At 31.8% G+C, this 20,133-nt stretch overlaps 1 protein-coding gene across 3 annotated transcripts in view; it reads right to left on the bottom strand.

Moving 5' to 3' along the window:
• The window catches only part of Ssh (Protein phosphatase Slingshot), a 189,840-nt gene that overhangs the window by 5,086 nt on the left and 164,621 nt on the right, over window positions 1-20,133 (bottom strand). For all 3 annotated transcript variants that reach the window (XM_070313834.1, XM_070313832.1, XM_070313835.1), the window contains 3 exons: window positions 2,405-2,599; window positions 1,211-1,480; window positions 226-782 (listed from right to left, as the gene is read on the bottom strand). In XM_070313834.1, coding sequence (XP_070169935.1) covers window positions 226-782; window positions 1,211-1,480; window positions 2,405-2,599 — 1,022 coding nt within the window. The remainder of the gene's footprint in view (window positions 1-225; window positions 783-1,210; window positions 1,481-2,404; window positions 2,600-20,133) is intronic.

Genomic DNA, 20,133 nt, shown 5'->3' with positions numbered 1-20,133 from the left:
AGCAACTAGAATATTTTATCAAAATTTGCTTAAAAAATAAAAAAATACAAGTTTTATAATATTTATACTTTGTTCATCAATTGTCGATAGATCGACGATAACAAGCTCAATAATTAAACAGATCATTACATTTTTGATAAGATAATCAATTACAACGTTGTTAAATATTTGTTTAAGGAAACGTAACTCATTAAAAATATATATCAGAATAAAAACTCTGCTTACCGGAAGGTAACATATTCTCAGTGACTTTGACATTCGGTGACCAACTTTTTGGTCTTTGACTGCTTTTCTTCAACTCTGAACCCGAAATCTCCCGCATATTATTTTCTATATTATCCGATTTCTCCTCCTTTTTTGACTGATTTTTCGCAGACGTAGGAGATTTCAGATTCGTATCGGACTTGGACCTCTGAAGTTTCTCTTTGTTCTTCATCGCATCCAAAATACCTTGGTACGTTTCCAATTGCAAGAGGAAGCTGTTATTAGGCTTGATGCAATTGCGCTTCTCCTTGACATGTTTCCACGCCTGGGAGAAATCCCAGTTGTATGCCTTCATCGCGTAAGCTATCACTACGGAGGCAGACCGGGACACTCCCATCTTGCAGTGCACCAACACCTTAGACCCTTCCATCTTTGCCTTGGTAATGTACTTGAATGTGTTATCCCAGTGCTTCAGCAAGTCCGTCTTCTCATCATCATACACACGTACATTCAGATAAGTGAACATGCCCGGGAAGAAGTTATCAATTTCCCGAGTAACATTCAAGATGTGCCTTACACTGAAATTAAAAAAATACTAATTAGTGCTAAGTTAATAGCTCAGTACACAAGGATAAGATGATGTATCTTGATTGTAGAGATATAATTTTTGATTATAATATAAAAAATTCACGGAATTCTCTAGGTATTAAAGATATCAAATAAAGAGTATTTTTTACGTATATATTGCATATGATGAACATATTATATTTTTATATACATATAAAGGCTCTTTCAAGAAAATATTAATAATAAATCTATATATATATATATAATACTTGAAAATGGAACACAATCCAATTTAATAAATTCTATTTATATGGAAAATTGACTGGATTATAAATAAAATATCAGAAATATATCACGTCACACAAGATTAGAATGGCTATAAAATTTGCATGTGATACGAAAATATGCAAGAAATATCTCGCGATCCGATCGAACGCACCCATTTTTCTGAAGTTCCTCTAAATTGCTGGCGTTCCACTCGCTCCCGAGATAAACGTGATCAAATATCTCAGTTGGCGCGTCCATTTGCCCCAGTATAGTGAGCATCTCTTGATCGATAAACGGCTTGAATTCTCCGAGGTCCATGTCAAGATCCTCTTCGAGACGGCCCCTAATGTACTTGGAGGTAACTTCATCGAGATCCACGGACATCATAATCTCTTTCAGCGTCGATCGAATCACACGCTCGGTCTCCTCTCTCTCCCTGGGCCTATGTTAAAATAAACATTCTTATTGATATTTTACGGCAAATTAATCATATAGACGAAATATGTCAGATTGTTAGATGTACAATAAATTATTGTCTATCAATAAATAACAATTAATTTATTTCTATGTTAATACATAAATCTTTTTTCCTAAATATGAGTATTATTATATATTTTTGGTCACTTTACAACATTTCATAACTCTATATAGATAGCTACACGAAACATGTACGGCATTATTTACGGTACAAAATGGACTCGTAAACGTAAATAAACAAATCTCGAATTAGCGGAGATTTTGTAGATATATTAGTTCCCCGTATGCGTATTCAGGGTGTCTACTTAAATCTTATAAAAATTTCTCTGAAAATCTCCTGATCTTCCAGGTATTTTTGTTCAAAATTCCAGATAAAAAAAATTTGGTATTCTAAGGTTTCATAATAGCGGAATCCAATAGTCGGTCTTAATGATCTAATGTCTCGAAATTTTAGCTCGAGAAAGGGTGGACAGATGTAGAAACTGGAAATAATTAAAGGACGGGTATAAAGTTACGCTCTACTTGTAACGCACGCGACTTGAAGCGACGCATAGACAGCCAAAGGGGACGCATCAACAAATCACCAAATCTAGCACGGCATCAAGTTAAATTCACGAGTCAGCGATGGCCAGCTGTTTCTCGACGGGGGGAGGGTCGTCTTATATATGTTCTTATCTTATTAATATATATTCTTCGCGAATCGATATCGTCCTACCGCAAACGCATCGAAGACGCCAGCTAAATGGAATGTCCGCGAAATTGCCCGACGAGAAGGCAACACGCGACTTCTTCCAAGAAATGCAGAATTTCCGCGTGCGATTTATTATCTGGCTGTTGACCAGAGCGGGAGTGTTGCCTGTGAATCGTGATAAGAGTTTGATCGACTCACTTGGTGCGTACGCTATCCGGTGACGGCGGTCTCTTGGACTCCAGATTGTCCATGGCATGCCATTCGTTGAGGCACGACCGATCGCTCTCGATCCGTTGCTCATAGTAACTGACCCAATCATGAGACAGTCCACCTAGAAAATAGTTTTGTTCGCGTGCCTTACTCGACACCTTGTGCAACGTTTGCAAGGCTGACCTGAAAAAAGTAACAACAAAAAACAAGAATATTAGAAGAATTCTCGCGAAGAAAATTAAAATCAAGAAACTTCGGCTTCGGTACTCGCGGAGGGCTTTTGTTTTGTTTATTCATTTCATAATTCGACCTCGTTTTCCCCTAGTGTGTTACGTTTTTTGCTAGCCAAATTACCGCTGTTGTAGTTTCACAACCGCCTTGTGACATTTTGCAAGCGTGAAGAAGAAAATCTATCAACGGGATCTTCGGAAATCAACGGAAAGTTATGATCATCTGCGAGAACAAAGAAAGCACGTGTACTTTCTAAACGCTGACGATTTATACAAGGAATATCTTTGTGTTCCGGATTTCGTTGAACAGCGAGAGTCAATCTTGCACATCGCTAGATACGTACCCCATCGGAAAATTACCGTAAGTAGTAACTTTCCCGTTCGCTCCGAGACTAAGCGATGATTCTCACGACGTAATGCTGCGTAAGGCAGCGAGTAAAAAAATATTAGCCAATTGCTTGAGAATAGGGACGCAACGACGTTTCGCTTTAAATCTCTTAAAAATGCGAGATGCAATCTATTGCAACACAGAAAGACTTGAATAAATATTAAAGTGTAATGTAATTTTTAATACAATCATTACTTTTGAAAAGTGACGTATGAATAAAACTTGGGAAATTTTATGTCAAAACGAATATACCGTGCACGTGATTATATAAAGTTGCATTGCAGATTTGAGTTGCGATATTTGCTAAATAATTTGTTCATACGTAGAGACTCATATACATATATGATGTCATCGATATAGTTCGCTGAGCAGTGCGTTGAAATGCTTAACGCTTCTAATAAAACAGATAATAAAACAAATCTTACGATGCTATTACAGTGATACATATGTAAAATAATATGAGACCTAAATAAGATGAAAGTAAGTTTCACTCTTTCAGTTTTTCTCTAACATATTGTATTCAAAATACGAAAAAAGTAATCAATAAGTTGCACAATTATAGCAGTTCAACGCACACAGATATATATAATTTCAGATACTTTTCTCAACTCATATGTTCTTAAAAGTAGATATGTACTTTGCTTCGTTTCTATCTTTTAAACTTGGCCGCGTTCGCTAACTGGTTTCCGCTTTAGATTGATATACGTGTAAACCAGTTCAATCATTTCCTCCAGATGAGGAGAAACAATTTCCTGATAAACATTATCTCCATCTTGTTTGTCCACTACTTGTCACATATTTATTACTAATATAAATTATATTAATAAATTAAAAAATATGGTATATAATTATAAGTTTCATTTGCGCCCTCCCATTTATATATCATTAAGATTTTTCTTGAACTTTTTCTGACCTCTAATGTTTTATGTAGATTTTTACAAATTTAGTAAATTAAAATTTATTAAAATGGTTTCTCGTATAACTTTTTACAAAAATTATGCGATAGATCTATATATATATATAGTAAAAAAATTTGAACAAAGTTTTCCATCTGTGATGTCGACCATTATATATTTTATTTATGCACATCTAAAATGCTGTTGAAATTTGAAGTTTTATATTAAAAATTAAAACGGATGAAAAAATTAAAAGGATTTTTAAAAAATGCTGTTGAAATTAAAAGTTTTAAATCAAAAATTGAAACAGATTAAAAAATTAAAATGATTTCAGGAAAAAAAAAAAAAAAATAGAAAAAATAATTTCTCCTATTTCGCATTGGATAAATTTGACATTAGGCAAAATTTTACTATTAATTTTTTTATATGTATAATATAATATATAATGAAACGAAAACTAAAATTTAATTAAGATACAATCTTGCCTCACTTATTATCGTTATTTGCGAATGCAAAAAAACTGATGATTTTTCATTTACCCTTGATTGATTATTTCTCATTCATCCCGCAAGAATCTCGTCAAGATCAAAGTCGCGTACGGAACATAGTTTTTCTCCCTTTTCCATCTTATTACAACGCGAGAAACCACATGACAAATGTTTCTGACGACGTTCTGCGACTGTGCCGAGAAACGAAGAAATCTCGAACGTCTTTACCGTTGGCGCTCGACCATGACAGCGCCGTCACATAAGAAGAAAGCGTGATCGAAGATATCCCCCTTCGTCGAACAAGTCAATAATATTCTTGGCAGAATCATCGAAACGTAAACCTTACGGAACACCGATTATTCTTATTTCACACAGTTGGAAGTCTTATCGTTAGTGATCCTCGCGGCATTTTCGATCCATTCCTATAATTGCTATGTCTGCCTTTTATTATCTTCGAGAAACAAACTCTGATAAGAAACTTAATCAATTGTTGGACACGATAATTAAAATTATAACAATTTGTAAAGGTACAATGTATCGAAAGTCACAAATTTAAATAACGGAAACTTAATTTTTTGATCTTGAACTCAACTTTTTGATTCAGCTCCGCTCAAGCTTCATACAGGCCGGCTTCTTAATCATATTTATATCAATCAGATATAAATCTTTATTAAAAAAAAAAAAAATAATTATTATAAGAACATGTACATTCTTCTAAAATATACTTCAATTAAAACTGAAGATACTGATCTTTTGTTATATTCCATTCCTGATGCTACAAGAGAACACAGAGATGACGGACCAAGAGGATATATCGATTAGAGTTCAATAAAACTTCAGTTCAGAAATATATACTTGCACGCTATTACGAGAATTTACGCTTCTAGCGTTTTTCGCGTGCAAAAGAAGATAAGTTGAAGACCACCGTAAAAACTATAAAGCCATATAGTTCCAAGGATTCCAACATCCAGGAAGTCTGTCAGTTTCTAGTGGGTTTCACGGGTTACTATCGGGAAAGCTGGTCATAGGCTTGCTGCTAGAAAACCGCTAAGACCGTACAATGGACGCTGACTCTCAACAATCAACGACGGGATTCATCATCGAGACATCGTACGCACGGTAACTGCCATTCCCTGTTTAACGCGAACGCTACTGCAATTCCTACATACTTTATTTAATACATACAGTGATTCATAAAATTGAAATCAAATGTGATGAAAATTTCAAAAAATTATTTAGAAGTTTATTATTTTACAAATATATTATTTGCATTCTTCTCTCAGATAAAATACAAAAATTATAAAAACTTGTATATATGTGCGCGTGTGTGTATTTTATCTCTTTTCTTCCTTCTCGTTATTATAGCAAAAAATTTTTATGAAATTTTTAAAAAAGTTTCATTAGTTTCAAACAATTTATGTTCGTTGAGAAAATAGAAGTCTGACAAAAATCTAAAGGGAACCAAGAAATTTAATCAACTATTTTCCGCAAAAGAAGGAAAGTTTAAAAAAAAAAAACTTACTATAATTTTGACTTAATAACGGATTTCATAAATTGGCAAAGTTGACAAAAAAGATAATAAATCGCTAACAAAATAGGATTCATTTAAAGATGAATTCTGAAATGGCTGATTCTCTTCACAGTTTTGTAGTAAAACCTTTTATGAGAAAAAATAGTAGAAGAATAAAATAGATAAATGCTTCATTGCTAAAATCAGATAATTGACTCACAATATGAATCATGGCAGAATTAAAAAAAAAAAACTTGGAAAACTTTTCGATATAAACTAATATTGAGAATCAACGAATTATATACATCTCATATCTAATAATATTAAGATTATAATAATACTCTCTAATAATTTATATGGAGAGTATTAAAACGCCTAAAATGTAATACTTTTTAAAGATATCAGGCAAGATATCGATTTAAAAAATTAGATTTCTCATATAAGTTTTGATATAATCCAATATACGACAAGAGAGATGTTTCAAAATATTGATTATTCAATTTCTCAAAATAAGTGATTTTGATTTCTATTCTTTTTCATTAAAAAAAAAAAAAAAAAAAAAAAAAAAAAAAAAAATATATATATATATATATATATATAGGCTTAATTATTTTTTCGCGGAAATGAACTTTTACTCAATGAACGCGTTAAAACAGAATATAAAATTGCAAATGAAGAGTAACGGCATACACATTGAGCTACAATGATGACGCTAAATATGTTGGAAATACCAGTCATTCAAGAAGAAGTAGTCACGAAATAAAGAAGACACATAAGAAGAAAATTAAAATGAGTAAGCTATGCAAAGTATCTATATTTTACAAAGACGAAGATTCTTCTTTTACAGCACATAAATAATCGACGTCACTCGAAGGTAAACTTCTTTTTGTAATAGACATCTGTCTGATTTTCATGCGCCATATTTGCGAGACGTTATGAATCAATATATATATATATATAAAAAGGCATATATATGGTATCCCACATATCGCATACTTTCTGTCAATATTAAATTTTCATTTAAAAAGAATCAACACACATTTTCCTTTATTAAAAATTTTATATAAAATATATCATATATTTTAATTATAATATAGATTTTTTGAATATATTACTTTTATAATACTTTATTTTCGATATTAAGCAGAATAACATTAAACAGGCCTTAAATAAAAATTTAGTTGAAATAATTTGGTTGTAATAAAGAAAATGGAAAAAAAAAAAAAAAAAAAAAAAAAAAATAAGATAATATTTACATGTTAAAAATTCAATTCTTTAAACTTCTTTGATTTCTAATAACTCATAAGTTATAGCTAAAGTTTATTGACATGCTTGGGCATCTAAACACATTATTTTATTCTTGGACTTTGTAATTTAAATAAGTTACTGAAATTTAGGTCGATGTAATACGAGAATTTGGTATTTTTGTCACAAATCTCGCGTTACCATATGCTTCGTCTAGGCTTTGATCCACGATTTATTCGCGGATTATGATGAAACGCGCATTGCATATCTCATTTTATCTACTCCACCGCATTATTAAAAGACTTCTGGGGAGGAGGGACTTGGCCTTTCGATGCCTTGACCTTCCTTAGATAGCCGTGCGAGTAATAAATTTCGTTTCTAAGTTCTTGCAATGTTTTAAGCGAAGGAGGCAACCGTCAGTCTTGCAATTTCTTTAACCTTTAAAGGGCAGATCAATTTCGTTAAGGGTTTTTTTTTACGCCTTCAAAGATGAGAAAATTCACACAAATAATTCTTGCCATTTATATATTCGTACGTATATACATACTTATTCGTTCCGAATCAAAGTAGTCTTATTAAATAATATTAATTTATTATAAACTTAAATTGAAATAGCAAATGTGTAAAAAGAATACAAAATACAATTTAAAAAAATAATATTTTAAAATTAAAGCATTAATATATATTATATCTTATGAAAAAATCTGGAATTGAAGTTAAAAGTACAATTATTAATAGTTTAATAAACTCTCGTCTTCGAGTGTGTCCTGCTAGATGAAATAAAAAAATCTTCCTCAATTCTTTTTTCAAACTTTTTGCTCATATTCGATCTTAAATTAATTTGATCACATAATTCCTCCTGTAATATTCACCTTTTTTACTTTATAATTCAAAATTTTAAGATAAAAAAATATATTTAAAAATATAATTTTTAATTTTTAATCTTCAAAATGTGATTTAAAATATACAAAAAGAATTAAGCGATACTAGACTTCTAAATATTGCTCCAACCATTTCTGCAATTTTACTGACTCGCTGAAAGATTTGAAGTAACTCTTTGGCGATGAATATTTGAAGAAAATGCGTGCCACTTTCTCAAGCATTTTAAATATCATGCAAGAAATTTTACGCAATGATCATCGATGGGAGCTGTCAGGATATACTATAATTAAACTTTTATGTAACGGCCACCTTTGAATCTCCGAGCAAGAGAGCCAATAAGAGTGGCGGGTTAACGCACCAAAAATATATGGCCTGAATCTTTTCAAGGATAACACTCTGCACTATAAATATATACATAGAATTTTCTTATGCATCTTACATAGGCGATATTTTTCTAATTAAACAATACTTTTTATATTTTATTTCTAAATCGTAATAAATAATAAATATATTTTAGATTTTAGATATTAGTTGTTAATTTTAAATTTGTCTGATTTTAGTAATTTGAAGTTATTAGTTCTTTGTATATTTTATAGCAATTTCAATTTTAATCTTGAGTTTGATTTTAATTTTAATTTTAATTTTAATTTTAATTATGATTTTAATTGTGATTCTAATTTTAATTTCGATTCTGATTTTAATTTTAATTTTAGTTTTAGTTTTGGTTTTAGTTTTAATTTTAAAGGTAATGAATTAATTAATTTCAAGTTTTAAGTTTCAAGCTTTAATTTAATTTAATTTTGATTTTGATTTTGATTTTGATTTTAATTTAAATTAAATTAAATTAAATTAAATTAAATTATAATTTCAAGGTTGAGTTTTGATTGGAGGATTTTAAATATGTTAAATTGTAAGAAATTTTAAGAATTTTTGACCATTAATTTATCGTGAAAACACAAAAGAAACACACGACACAACACAAGACACAAACAAACAAAGACGGAATAACAAATGTAAAAACTGGAAGACATCCAAAAACCATGTATACATGTATATATATTTTTTAGATTAAGGAATCGCGTACTAAAAAGATTTAAATTGTCAGAAGAAATGAAGATTCATTACCTTCGTTAAAATATGACGTTCCCAATCGGAGTCAAATAATGTCTTAAAGTTGGTCTTGATGAGAATTTGATAAACCCGCATTTATCACTTCAAAACATCGAGAAATAAAATTAATAATAACGGAAGAGTATATCCGTGATGCAACTCATATTCCACAATAATGCTCCCTCTTTATCATTCTATGCTCTTTCAAGATTTTCCACTATTATTATATTTAAGTTGCATTTCTACTAAGAAATTCAAGATTAATGTTTCCCACGGTCGTTGAAACAGCCGAGAATTGGTACCCTGTCTAAGATGCGAGAGCTTTTACATGATCACCCGGCGAGAAGAACAGCGGGAGACAGACTGAGCCTCTAGGCATGACATGATCGTTAATTGTAATGAGTCGCGTCATCGGTGGACCATAAATGGAACGGCTGGTGAAACGTCTATTACGGGCCGATCGCGCGCGAATAGTCCCGAATCCCATGTCATCGCCAACACGCTGATATTCGATTAATCGATCTTGATCGGAACATAATAGTATGATGTATTAAAAGAAACCAGTTACTTAAAAACGTGATTAGGAAGAAGGCGGGATTTAGGGAACGTAAAAGAGATTTTGTTAAGATTATTGGTTCTAATAATCCTCTCGTCTAGGGTTGCACGAGATACCAAGACTAGTTTTGGTCTTGTTAATTATCAAGACAATACCAAAACAAATTATCAACATTCTTGATCTTATCCAGAAGTCTTGGTTTTTAAAAAAAGTTATCTAATTGTTGCCGATCTCTGAACGGAGATTTTAATTAATATGGAAATAGGCGAGAAAGACAAAAAATTTGATTTATTGTTAGTAAATAAAAACATTTATAAATTTAAAAACTTTAAAAAATTTGAATTTAAAGAGTCCGCGCATCATTATCATTACACATTTTAATGTGACATAAAAATAGCGCAAATTAATTACTTTATATTACTTAATTTATAAAGTTTAATTACAATACTTACGTTTAAAAATATATCTATCGCTTTTTGTTTTTCTGACAATATTTTATTTTTCATTGCTTTTAATCCAAATAAATCTTCATATGCTTTTTTACGATCTTTCTCCAAATGTTTTTTTAATCCCGTAGCGTTACTATTTTTCATTTTTATTTCTTTAGTCACATTTTCTTTTCGACATAATAAACATACGCCGATTTTTTCATTGTTTCTTGTTTCATACTTAAAATAAGTTTTCTATGTGCATTGTTTAACTGCACTTACTTCCCAACTTTTATTATCACTTTCGGAAATGTTTGCATGTTCAGCGGAAGAACTTGGTTTAGTTTTTAGACTGCGTCTGCACAATCGAGACGTGAGCATACGCGGTAAAGAACAAACGAAAATCGTGCTCGACGCTTCGGATAACAGAAGAAATCATATATACTTACTATTTTCTGCTTTTTTTTATCAAGCTGACAAATAATTTAGTGTTAAATAAAAACTGTTAATAAAAATCAAGGCAAGACAAGATCTTTGATACAAAGATCCTCGCAAGACCAAGACAAGATTAAAATTTTCAAGACCAATACAATATTTTCGCGAGTATTGTCTTGTCTTGGGTCTCGTGCAACCCTACTCTTGTCTAATAAAGTTATATTGCTATTATTTGTAAAAAAATAAGAGTATGTTTGTGTGTCAAGTAAAGCCGATAAAGAGCAAGAGGAACACATTTAATCTCTGAATGTTTGAGATGCACGCTCATCTCGTTACGCCACAGGACAAAAAAGACCATTCATACGTCTTGTCCGCAGCTTGTCATCGCGCAAATCATAGAGTAGATAACATAGCCAATTATAAAGGATGAATATTAATTGCATACAAAAGACACGTATGTATACTTCATGTGATCTCTATAGCTGTAGATGTGTTTGGTGTAAAATGTTTTGTGCAAATACTTGCGTAGTATACTGGGGCTTTAAAATGCGCAGGAAAACTAGTGATGCGATAAAAAATAAAAAATATACTTATATTTTAATCGTTACTACCCAACGATGCATTTATTGATTGTAAATGTGTAAATATATCGATAGAGAAAAAAATATTTTATGCTTGTCCAAAATCCTGTTATTTATACTCCATTGTCTAATTTTCGTAAGAATATTTTCGCTTGTTTATGAGTAAAATATGATTTGTACAAATTTATTATGCACAATTATAAATTATTCCATGCGTATATCTGCGTACTCGCTTGTTGATATAAATATCTCGCGTTTATGGTTATTTTACGAACGCGCGTAAATTGAGAGTTATTCCACCTGCTGAGAGAATACTAATTAATTAACCGATGCTCATTATTTCACTCTCACTCTCAAACTTGTTCCATGTCCACCTGTTCCATATACATCGAATAAGTATATAAAAGAAAATACTTGTTGATATATATTGTACACATGTCATTTTCATATTAGTATGTAAAATATCTCTCCCTTAATATATTATAATAAAGAATCAAAATATAAAATCATCTAAAAAATACATATAGTTTATACGATTTAAAAAAATTAACGTCTCGCGATTTTTAAAAATTTGAATTTATATAAATTTATTTAAAAAATACATATTTCAGTTAAATTTTAATATTGAGTTCTTTTCATATAAAACTCGGTACATGATTGTATATATATATCAGGGTTGGGAAAGTTACTTTATAAAAGTAACTCGTTACCGTTACCGTTATTTTTTCTAAAAAGTAACTCGTTACCGTTACTCGTTACTAATTTTAAAAAGTAACTCGTTACCGTTACAGTTACTAAAAAGTAACGAGTCGTTACAATTTCCGTTACTTTTTTACAATACAAACTAATAAATTATTTTGCATAAGAAAAACTTTTAAAAAATTGTAAGCAAGATTTCATTCAAGGTTTATTACAAAATAAATGATTAAATTTTATCGAAATTCTTTATTAATTTTTAATAAAATTTGTTGCTCCATAATATCATCATTTAAATGCCCTCTTTGTGGTGTTAATACAGAGTCACCGATGCTAAACATTTTTTCTACAGATGCACTGCTTGGTAGAGCTGTATTATATTTATTAAAAAGTTTTTTAAGTTTTGGATAGTCGTTTAACATTTCTATATTACAATTATTTGATTTTAAAAACCGTTGCAATTCTTCTTGTTCAGATTCATTTTGCACCGTTTTTTGCTCAAAAATGAAAAAATCATCGTGATCGTCAGATTTTCCAGCTTTTGAAGAATTTTCAGTTGATCGGATTCCCAATAAATCCTCCAAGTAATTTTCAGCACGTTTTCTTTTTTCTCCGGTTAACCAGTTTAACTTAAATTTTGGATGTAAACATGCTGCTATTATTAATTCTTTTGTTTCAAATATTGTAAGAAATCTAAAATCAAATATAGTAAATTAAGCGACATTGTTTGTTTTATTGAAATTAATACTTTTGAATCAATAGTTTAAAATAAAATAATATTTTTCAATTAAATCCTTATTTAAAATTAAATAACATATGTATTAATCAAATTAATAAGTTACCTTTTATTTAAACCTTGCTGAATAGCTTCAACTAATGAATGGCAATCTATAAGGTCAGATTTATTGAGATTTTCTAATTTTCGTTGCAAGGTACTTAGAACTGGTAGTAAATGAGAGCTCTGCTTTTCCGAAAAGATAAAGCTCTCATTGGATATCGCGCGTCGGGTCATCGCACTGGTCTGCAAGAGCCATAAGTTGATCAATCACATTCAAGCATTTTTACAACATAATAAGAATGCTAATTGGTCGATTTGCTTACGGCTTTACGGTTAAGATAAAAATTTTATCACGCACAATAGCAAGAATAATATCTTAAATAAATCAAAAAATTTGAAAAAAGTAACGATAAAAGTAACTGTTAAATTCGTTACTCGTTACCGAAAAATGTAACAAAGTTACTTTTTCCGTTACAAATAAAATTTGTAACGCCATTACCGTTACAGTTACCGAAAAAAAGTAACTGTAACGGTAACGGCGTTACAAGTAACGCGTTACTTCCCAACCCTGATATATATATGTATGTTTTGTACAAATAAAAATTTCTGAAACAATTAGAAATTTATTTTTAGAAATTTAGCGCAGAAATTTTACTTTTACATTAATAGATATTTCAGCCAAATAATTTTTTATTTCACTTCTGTGTTCATCACACAACGATAAGTTTTATGAATTTTTCATAAGTGTGAACTTTTTCCGGCATTTCTTCCATGTTTCTTTGATCAATTTTAAAAATTTTTTATATTTTTTTTCTTACATTTATAACAATCCTATTTCTAAAAAATCAACGTACAATCGATAGAAGCGAATAACGAACAAATCCGAATTAACTTACTCAGCAAGACTCCCAAGCATTAAGAAAGATTTGATCTTGAATGGGAATCATCCTCTTAAAATTACTAATAATCCACAGAAATAGATAGAACAAAGAAAGTTATATAAAAAGTATAGGATATCAGCGTACTCTCAGTTGCACCGACCTTGTAGAGTTATTCTTGTCAAGGTCACAGAATTGCCTCTACGAAGCTCAGACAGACGCGTCTCGTTTCCTTTGTACAAAATACATAGCACCCTGTACTAAGCCCCCTATCGAGGGTCCTCGAGGCCGCGTAGTCACCCCGATTTGGAACAAAATTCGTCCGCAAAAACGCGTTGTCTGGCCGACTGTCCATCAAGAAATACCTCTCATTATTCCGGAATTTGCCTTGTCATCAGAGTAAAGAAAGATTTTTTTAAATTCTAACAGGTACAATGTTTGAAGTCAATTTCACATATCGTTTATTTGAATATGTTAAATATGTTTGATTAATATAGTTTATAAATTAATTAAGATATTAGATAATATTAATATACGCATCGCAATTGCCATAAAACTGTACGAATTTCCTTCCCCGAATATCTAATATATTCGTAATAAAACATGCATATATTCATAAAGAAAATAAGTACAGAAATTAAATATTGAGTTGAGTAAAAAGTTATTGCGTATTTTTTGTATGTTTTTCAAAGTCATTTATTTATATAAAGAACAAAGATCAATCAATGATATATTTTCCGTTTTGTTCGATGACCTTTTGCCATCTTTCGGTGAGTTTCATAATTCCCCGTTCGTAGAAGGACCTGTCTTTATTGGCGAAAAACTGGACAAGGTGCTGATTTACCGCCTCATCTGAATTTAACGTTATTCCACGCAAGGAGTTTTGAAGAGAACGAAACAAGTGGAAATCTGACGGCGCAAGATCAGGCGAGTATGCTGGATGGGGCAACATATCCCATCCAAGCTCCAATAATTTTTGACGGGTCGCCAAAGATGTGTGTGGTCTCGCGTTGTCGTGATGGAACACAATTCCTTTACGATTGACGAGCTCCGGACGTTTCTGGATGACAGATTCGTTCAAACTGTCCAATTGCCAACAATACACATCCGAATTGATTGTTCGATTCCTTGGTAGGAGCTCAAAAAACACCAATCCCACCACACTGAGAGCATAACCTTCCTCTGATGAAGTTCTGCTTTTGAAGTCATTTGAGGCGAATCATCACGTCGGAACCAAGACCGTTTGCGTTCCACATTGTTGTAAACAATCCACTTCTCATCACCAGTTATCATTCGTTTCAAAAAAGGATCGTTTTCTTCACGTTTCATGAGCATATCGCAGATGTTTATACGCGCCGTCAAATGAACTTCTTTGAGTTCATGAGGAATCCAAATATCGAGCTTGCTTACGTATCCCAGCTTCTTTAGGTGGACGTGAACACTTTTTTAACTGATCTTCAATGTTTCTGCAATCTCTCGTGTCGTGTAACGTGGGTTTGACTTGATCAATGCCTTTATTTTGTCGTCATCAACCTCGGTGGGCCTTCCTAACCGAGGAGCATCTTTGAGATCAAAATTACCAGCGCGGAATTTCTTGAACCAGTTTTGACATTGACGTTTTTGTAGAGCATCGTCACCGTAAACTTTACGCAATTTTTCACAAGCTTGACGTGCGTTCTTCCCTTTACGGAAGTAAAACAGTAAAATATGGCGAAAATGCACAGTTTGGTCTTCCATCTTCAACTTGTTGTAAAATCTCCAAAACTCAACCAAATCGCTCAATTTTTTTTTTAGAATGAAGCTTAAACCGTCAGCTGTTAAACGATATATGACAAACATATGTGTGAATGACTCTAGTACTGCCAAAACTGAACTAATGCCATCTGTTGCAAAAATATGCAATGACTTTTTACTCAACCTAATATAAATAATTACTATGTGAATCTGTGTCAAAATGCATTACATTACATTGCAAAATGATATAATAGGAGGCACATCGGCAATTTTTTCCATAAATTCTTAATGAGTCTTTTGCTCGTATTATAAACAACATAAAATCGCAATAAAAAAGAAAACTCGACGGATTCGCAAATAATGCAATGATAATCGAAAATGAAACAATGGAGGGAACCAGTCTGTTTATCGCAAAACGCAGATGCAACTCACCGCAGAAACAGCCGAGATGCACCTGCTGCTTCTTTCTCCATATTCGATCAGTTCTCAAAGGCACCATGAATTATTTAAAATCGTTGCGAGCAGAATACAAAGAGAATTTTCCTACGAATATTTGTCTTTACAAACGAAATACAGATTATTACATGCAGTATATAATACCTCACTTTTTTGAAGGATGTTTTCATTCTTCGAACAAATCAGCCAATTAAAATTTCTCTTGTTTTGTGAATTTTCCTATAAATGTTAATATATTAATCTAAATAAAATATTTTTAAAATCTAAATTTCCATCAATTTCTATGAAAAAAGAGAATCAATATTAACGTCAGAAATATAAAAGCTCACTCTATTCATAAAGATATGAGAATTTTGTGTGAAATAAAAATGAAAAATTTAATTAAGATGTGTCAAACTATTATAATAATCTTATAATTGTATCATTATTTTGCCAATTGAAAAGTTGTACTGTCCCATACAGCACAGAACATTGCAGCAACATTGCAACAATATTGCAATATTGTAGCAACATTGCGGCAATGTTGCAATGTTGCTGCAATATTGCTGCAATGTTCTGTGCTGTATGGGGTGTGTCAACAGATATTCAACATCTTCTTTCTACTTTCAAATGAAATTTGATATCGGTTATTGAAAATATAAGATCATCAATCGAGATAAAAATATAGCATGATAAATATAACATTTAATTTACTATGCTAATACAATAATCATTAGACAAAATAGCATTTAATATTATAGCTCCTACTGCTGCCATCATTACCAATAATATTACATAGAGAAATAATTAAAATTATTGAAAAAAATATTTTCTGACTTTGCAAAAAATAATAAAATAATATTAACAGGTTTTAAATAAATTACGCAAGCAAAATCATTTCAAACGATAAATACAGTAAGAGCTGATTCGGTTGCCGATATTCTTTGAATTACATAACGATGTCCAGAAAGTGCAAGAAGTTGTCGGTTCATTCCTGATCAAGCTTTTAATAATTTTTAAATTTATAGCAAATGTTCCTTAAATCACATTGGAAAAAGTTAAAAAAAGAGATTCTTACATTATTCGAATGACGCGAAGATGGATCGCGTATTGTGAACGCATATCTGATTTAATATCGCGATAATAATTAATTCTTTTTTGGAATTTTACTATAAGCCTAGAGTCTAGAGGATAAAAAGTATGCCAAGCAGAAGATGATTTATCACGTTTGCCTATATGTTAAACTTATTTAGTACGAGGAGAATTCACTTGCCAAATCGTATCTGACATTGCTAATTAATGATGTTCCAAATCGCATATCGCGCATTGATAACAAGAGATAACGGAGCACTTATTAACTGGAACATCATTGATTGGGCCCATCGATTAAAAAAAAAAAAAAAAAAAAAAAAAAAAAAAAAAAAAAGAATCACGTATTTTAATTATATATAAATCCAACAACAAACAAAAAAAAAGATGTTGCATATTTGCTAGTAAATTTTATCGATTTGATGACAAAACTTTCTATCTCTTCTTCTCGCATATGAAATTTATTTAAAAAAATTAAAATATTTATTGCTCTTTTATTGTACGTAGCTTTAATCATTAAACTATTATTTACATTTTTAAGATAATTTTTCAAGATCCAGTCCGTTTTCAATAATATACAATTAAAAAATTACGAAATCACATCATCTTCTCGTTGAAAAAACAAGCTAGCTTGATTAAGGATGTATGTGTTATATGTCCAAACATTGATAAAAGCATGAAAAATTTCATAGATTGCTTTACTATTTCTTCTGAATATCTTTGCAAAACCTGAGCACAATTTTCTTAACGGTTTGGAAATTATTTAAGTTTAAAGTTTGTATTGATTCTTATGCAAAATCGCGTATTGTAGCATTTATTGGCAAATTTGACAAAGAAAAAACAGATTGATTTAAAAATGCAAAATAATTTTGGGTATCTTGTATGGAAAAAAAAAATTAGATAACTGTCGATATCATCCTGACGACGACTATAAAAATCAATCAGTCTGCAGAAATACTTTCGAGAGTGTAACTGAGTCATAAAGCGTTTCGAGAACGGCATTATCTGCATCCGGAACGAAGAAAGTGCATCGAGGTGTCGTAAAGAGAGGACGCTTATTCGCTCGACGTCTGTTATGGGATTATTATTCCTATTTTGCGGTTAAGATGGCCTGAAGATGGATCTTTACGGCCGTCGCGCAAAAGTGGAACAATCGTTGTGGAAATCTTTGTATGTAGCCGCCCCTCCCTTCTTCCTTTCCCGAGATCTCTACAGGACTATCGTGAAAGTTACCGATGAGGTCAAATCTATTTTGGCATATTGTTGGCTTGTGCTATTTGCAACGAAGAAATCTCACGTGGAGGTGAGATTGCGATTATCCCGAACAAATAAGGCGTTATATCTTCGGGAATATATCGAGCACAACCAACCTACGAGCCGGATAGCGCTCGAAATTGGAAAGCGAATCGGTGGCGATCAGCGATCAAGATCATCAATATGGGTTAACGTGGCTGCGATTCTAGATAAGTGATGTTGAAAAATTGTAGTTCTTGGTTACCGATGTATTTTTTTTTATCCGCGTGTGCGCGCGACAATCTCTCTCGCGATATATTATCAGAATACATAATTCATTAATTTCCACGATTCATCGAAAACCGATAAAACGCTTTTGAGAAGAGTGTCTGCGATGAGTCTTGTCAGTACATATTCTTCGAGAATATCTATACGGTACGTTCGACTGAAACATATACATATACTGGGACTTTTATGGACCCTATCTAATATTAATAGGAGAGAGCAAATCGTAATGAATTCATCGCGTTTTCAAATCCAGCATACATGACCCAAGTCAGTATCAAATAAAATTTGCTTCTTGATTCGGGAAGAATAATATCTTACAATTCAGTAAAAAAAAAAAAAAAAAAAAAAAAAAAAAAAAAAAAAAAAAAAAAAACGAATGACGCATAAAAATGATGTATATATTGTTCGAAAATGGCATACAAAATTGTTAATTGGGAAAGATTTTTCGCATCGTACTTCGAAGAACATATGAACGGTTTCGAACAGGTTGCGATCTTGAAAATACACATAACTCCAAACTGAATCCATACGTGATCCAGATACTTTCTCATATATCTATCAATTTCTTTCAAACGTAGACATTCAACACGCTTAATATTTTAATAACTTTCCAATAATTAAAAAAAAAAAAAAAAAAAAAAAAAAAAAAAAAAATAATTTCATATTAAATTAATAACTTAAATTTTAATAACTTTTTGCAGTAGGCATTAAATAATAATCGAAAGAAAACCGAAAAGATATATCTCGCACATTCGCGTTCTGTTCTTAATATTCACGCATCAGTACACATTTCGCCCTGATATACTTGTGTCCTTAATCGTTAATAATTGCATTTAAATGATATATGTATATCTTTAAAAAAATATCGATAGTAAATTCTACTTACGATTTCTCTTTTTGAAAATATTATATATGTGATAGTTACAAGTTCTTCGTGGCATTTCTCTTTATCGTATAAAATAAGCGTTTAAAGTGCATCATGAAAAAAGAAAAGAAAAAAAAATCGTTCATTGCGTGCGAGGGGAGGCGCAAATATTAATTTTGCCAGATATTAATTTAATTCTGACTGTATATCACCGATAAATTTATCGATGGTATGATCTATCATTCCCCTCGATCTTTCCATCGCGAGACTGCGCGCAAAAATACGCGAGCTCGTCGCGTCTCCCCAGCAACCTGTTCCCCAGCTAACGGCGACAACAGTGAAAGGAATGGCAACGATTACGCTGCACGCTCGTGCACGGGAGCGAGAACGGCCGGCGGTGACATCAACGGGTGCCACCTCGGTTAAGGCGTTAACCAGCCGGGGCCTGCCGGTCGCTGATAGGGATCTCACTCTCTCTCTCTCTCTCTCTCTTTTTCTCTCTTCACCGACACCCGGCATACAGTCTTCTACAGCCAGATCCTATGCACCGGACCGTGAAAAACAATTAAATGGAGCAGCGGCCGAATCGCGCGTTGCACTTTTGGTTTCCATTATACGCAACTGTGGATGAGAAATTCACTGAGACTTATCTCGCTTGTAAAGCAAAAACGGCGAATAAATAAATAGTATGGAGATCCATTAACCTATTAAATTATTAAAACCCTAAGTAATCTTGCAAGATTTCTTCGTGAAACTTTCGTTGTTTCCGAAGAAGCGCGACATGCGATCGAGAGACTCCAGATTTCTGTTAAAAATAGATTGCCGCAAGGATATTTGCGATTCTAAAAACGGGGAAGTTTGTAATTATAGGTACATAGAGATAAATGCCATGCCCGTTCATTTATATGTACACCGATTGTATAGCAATTATCAAAAAATCATAGATTCATTTCTATCGATGTAGAATATGAT

The sequence above is a fragment of the Polyergus mexicanus genome, unplaced genomic scaffold, assembly GCF_030449975.1.
Source record: "Polyergus mexicanus isolate NDT 795.1 unplaced genomic scaffold, iyPolMexi1.0 SCAF_25, whole genome shotgun sequence".
In the NCBI taxonomy this organism is placed as follows: Eukaryota; Metazoa; Arthropoda; class Insecta; order Hymenoptera; family Formicidae; genus Polyergus; species Polyergus mexicanus.
This window is presented reverse-complemented; position numbering and strand designations above follow the sequence as displayed.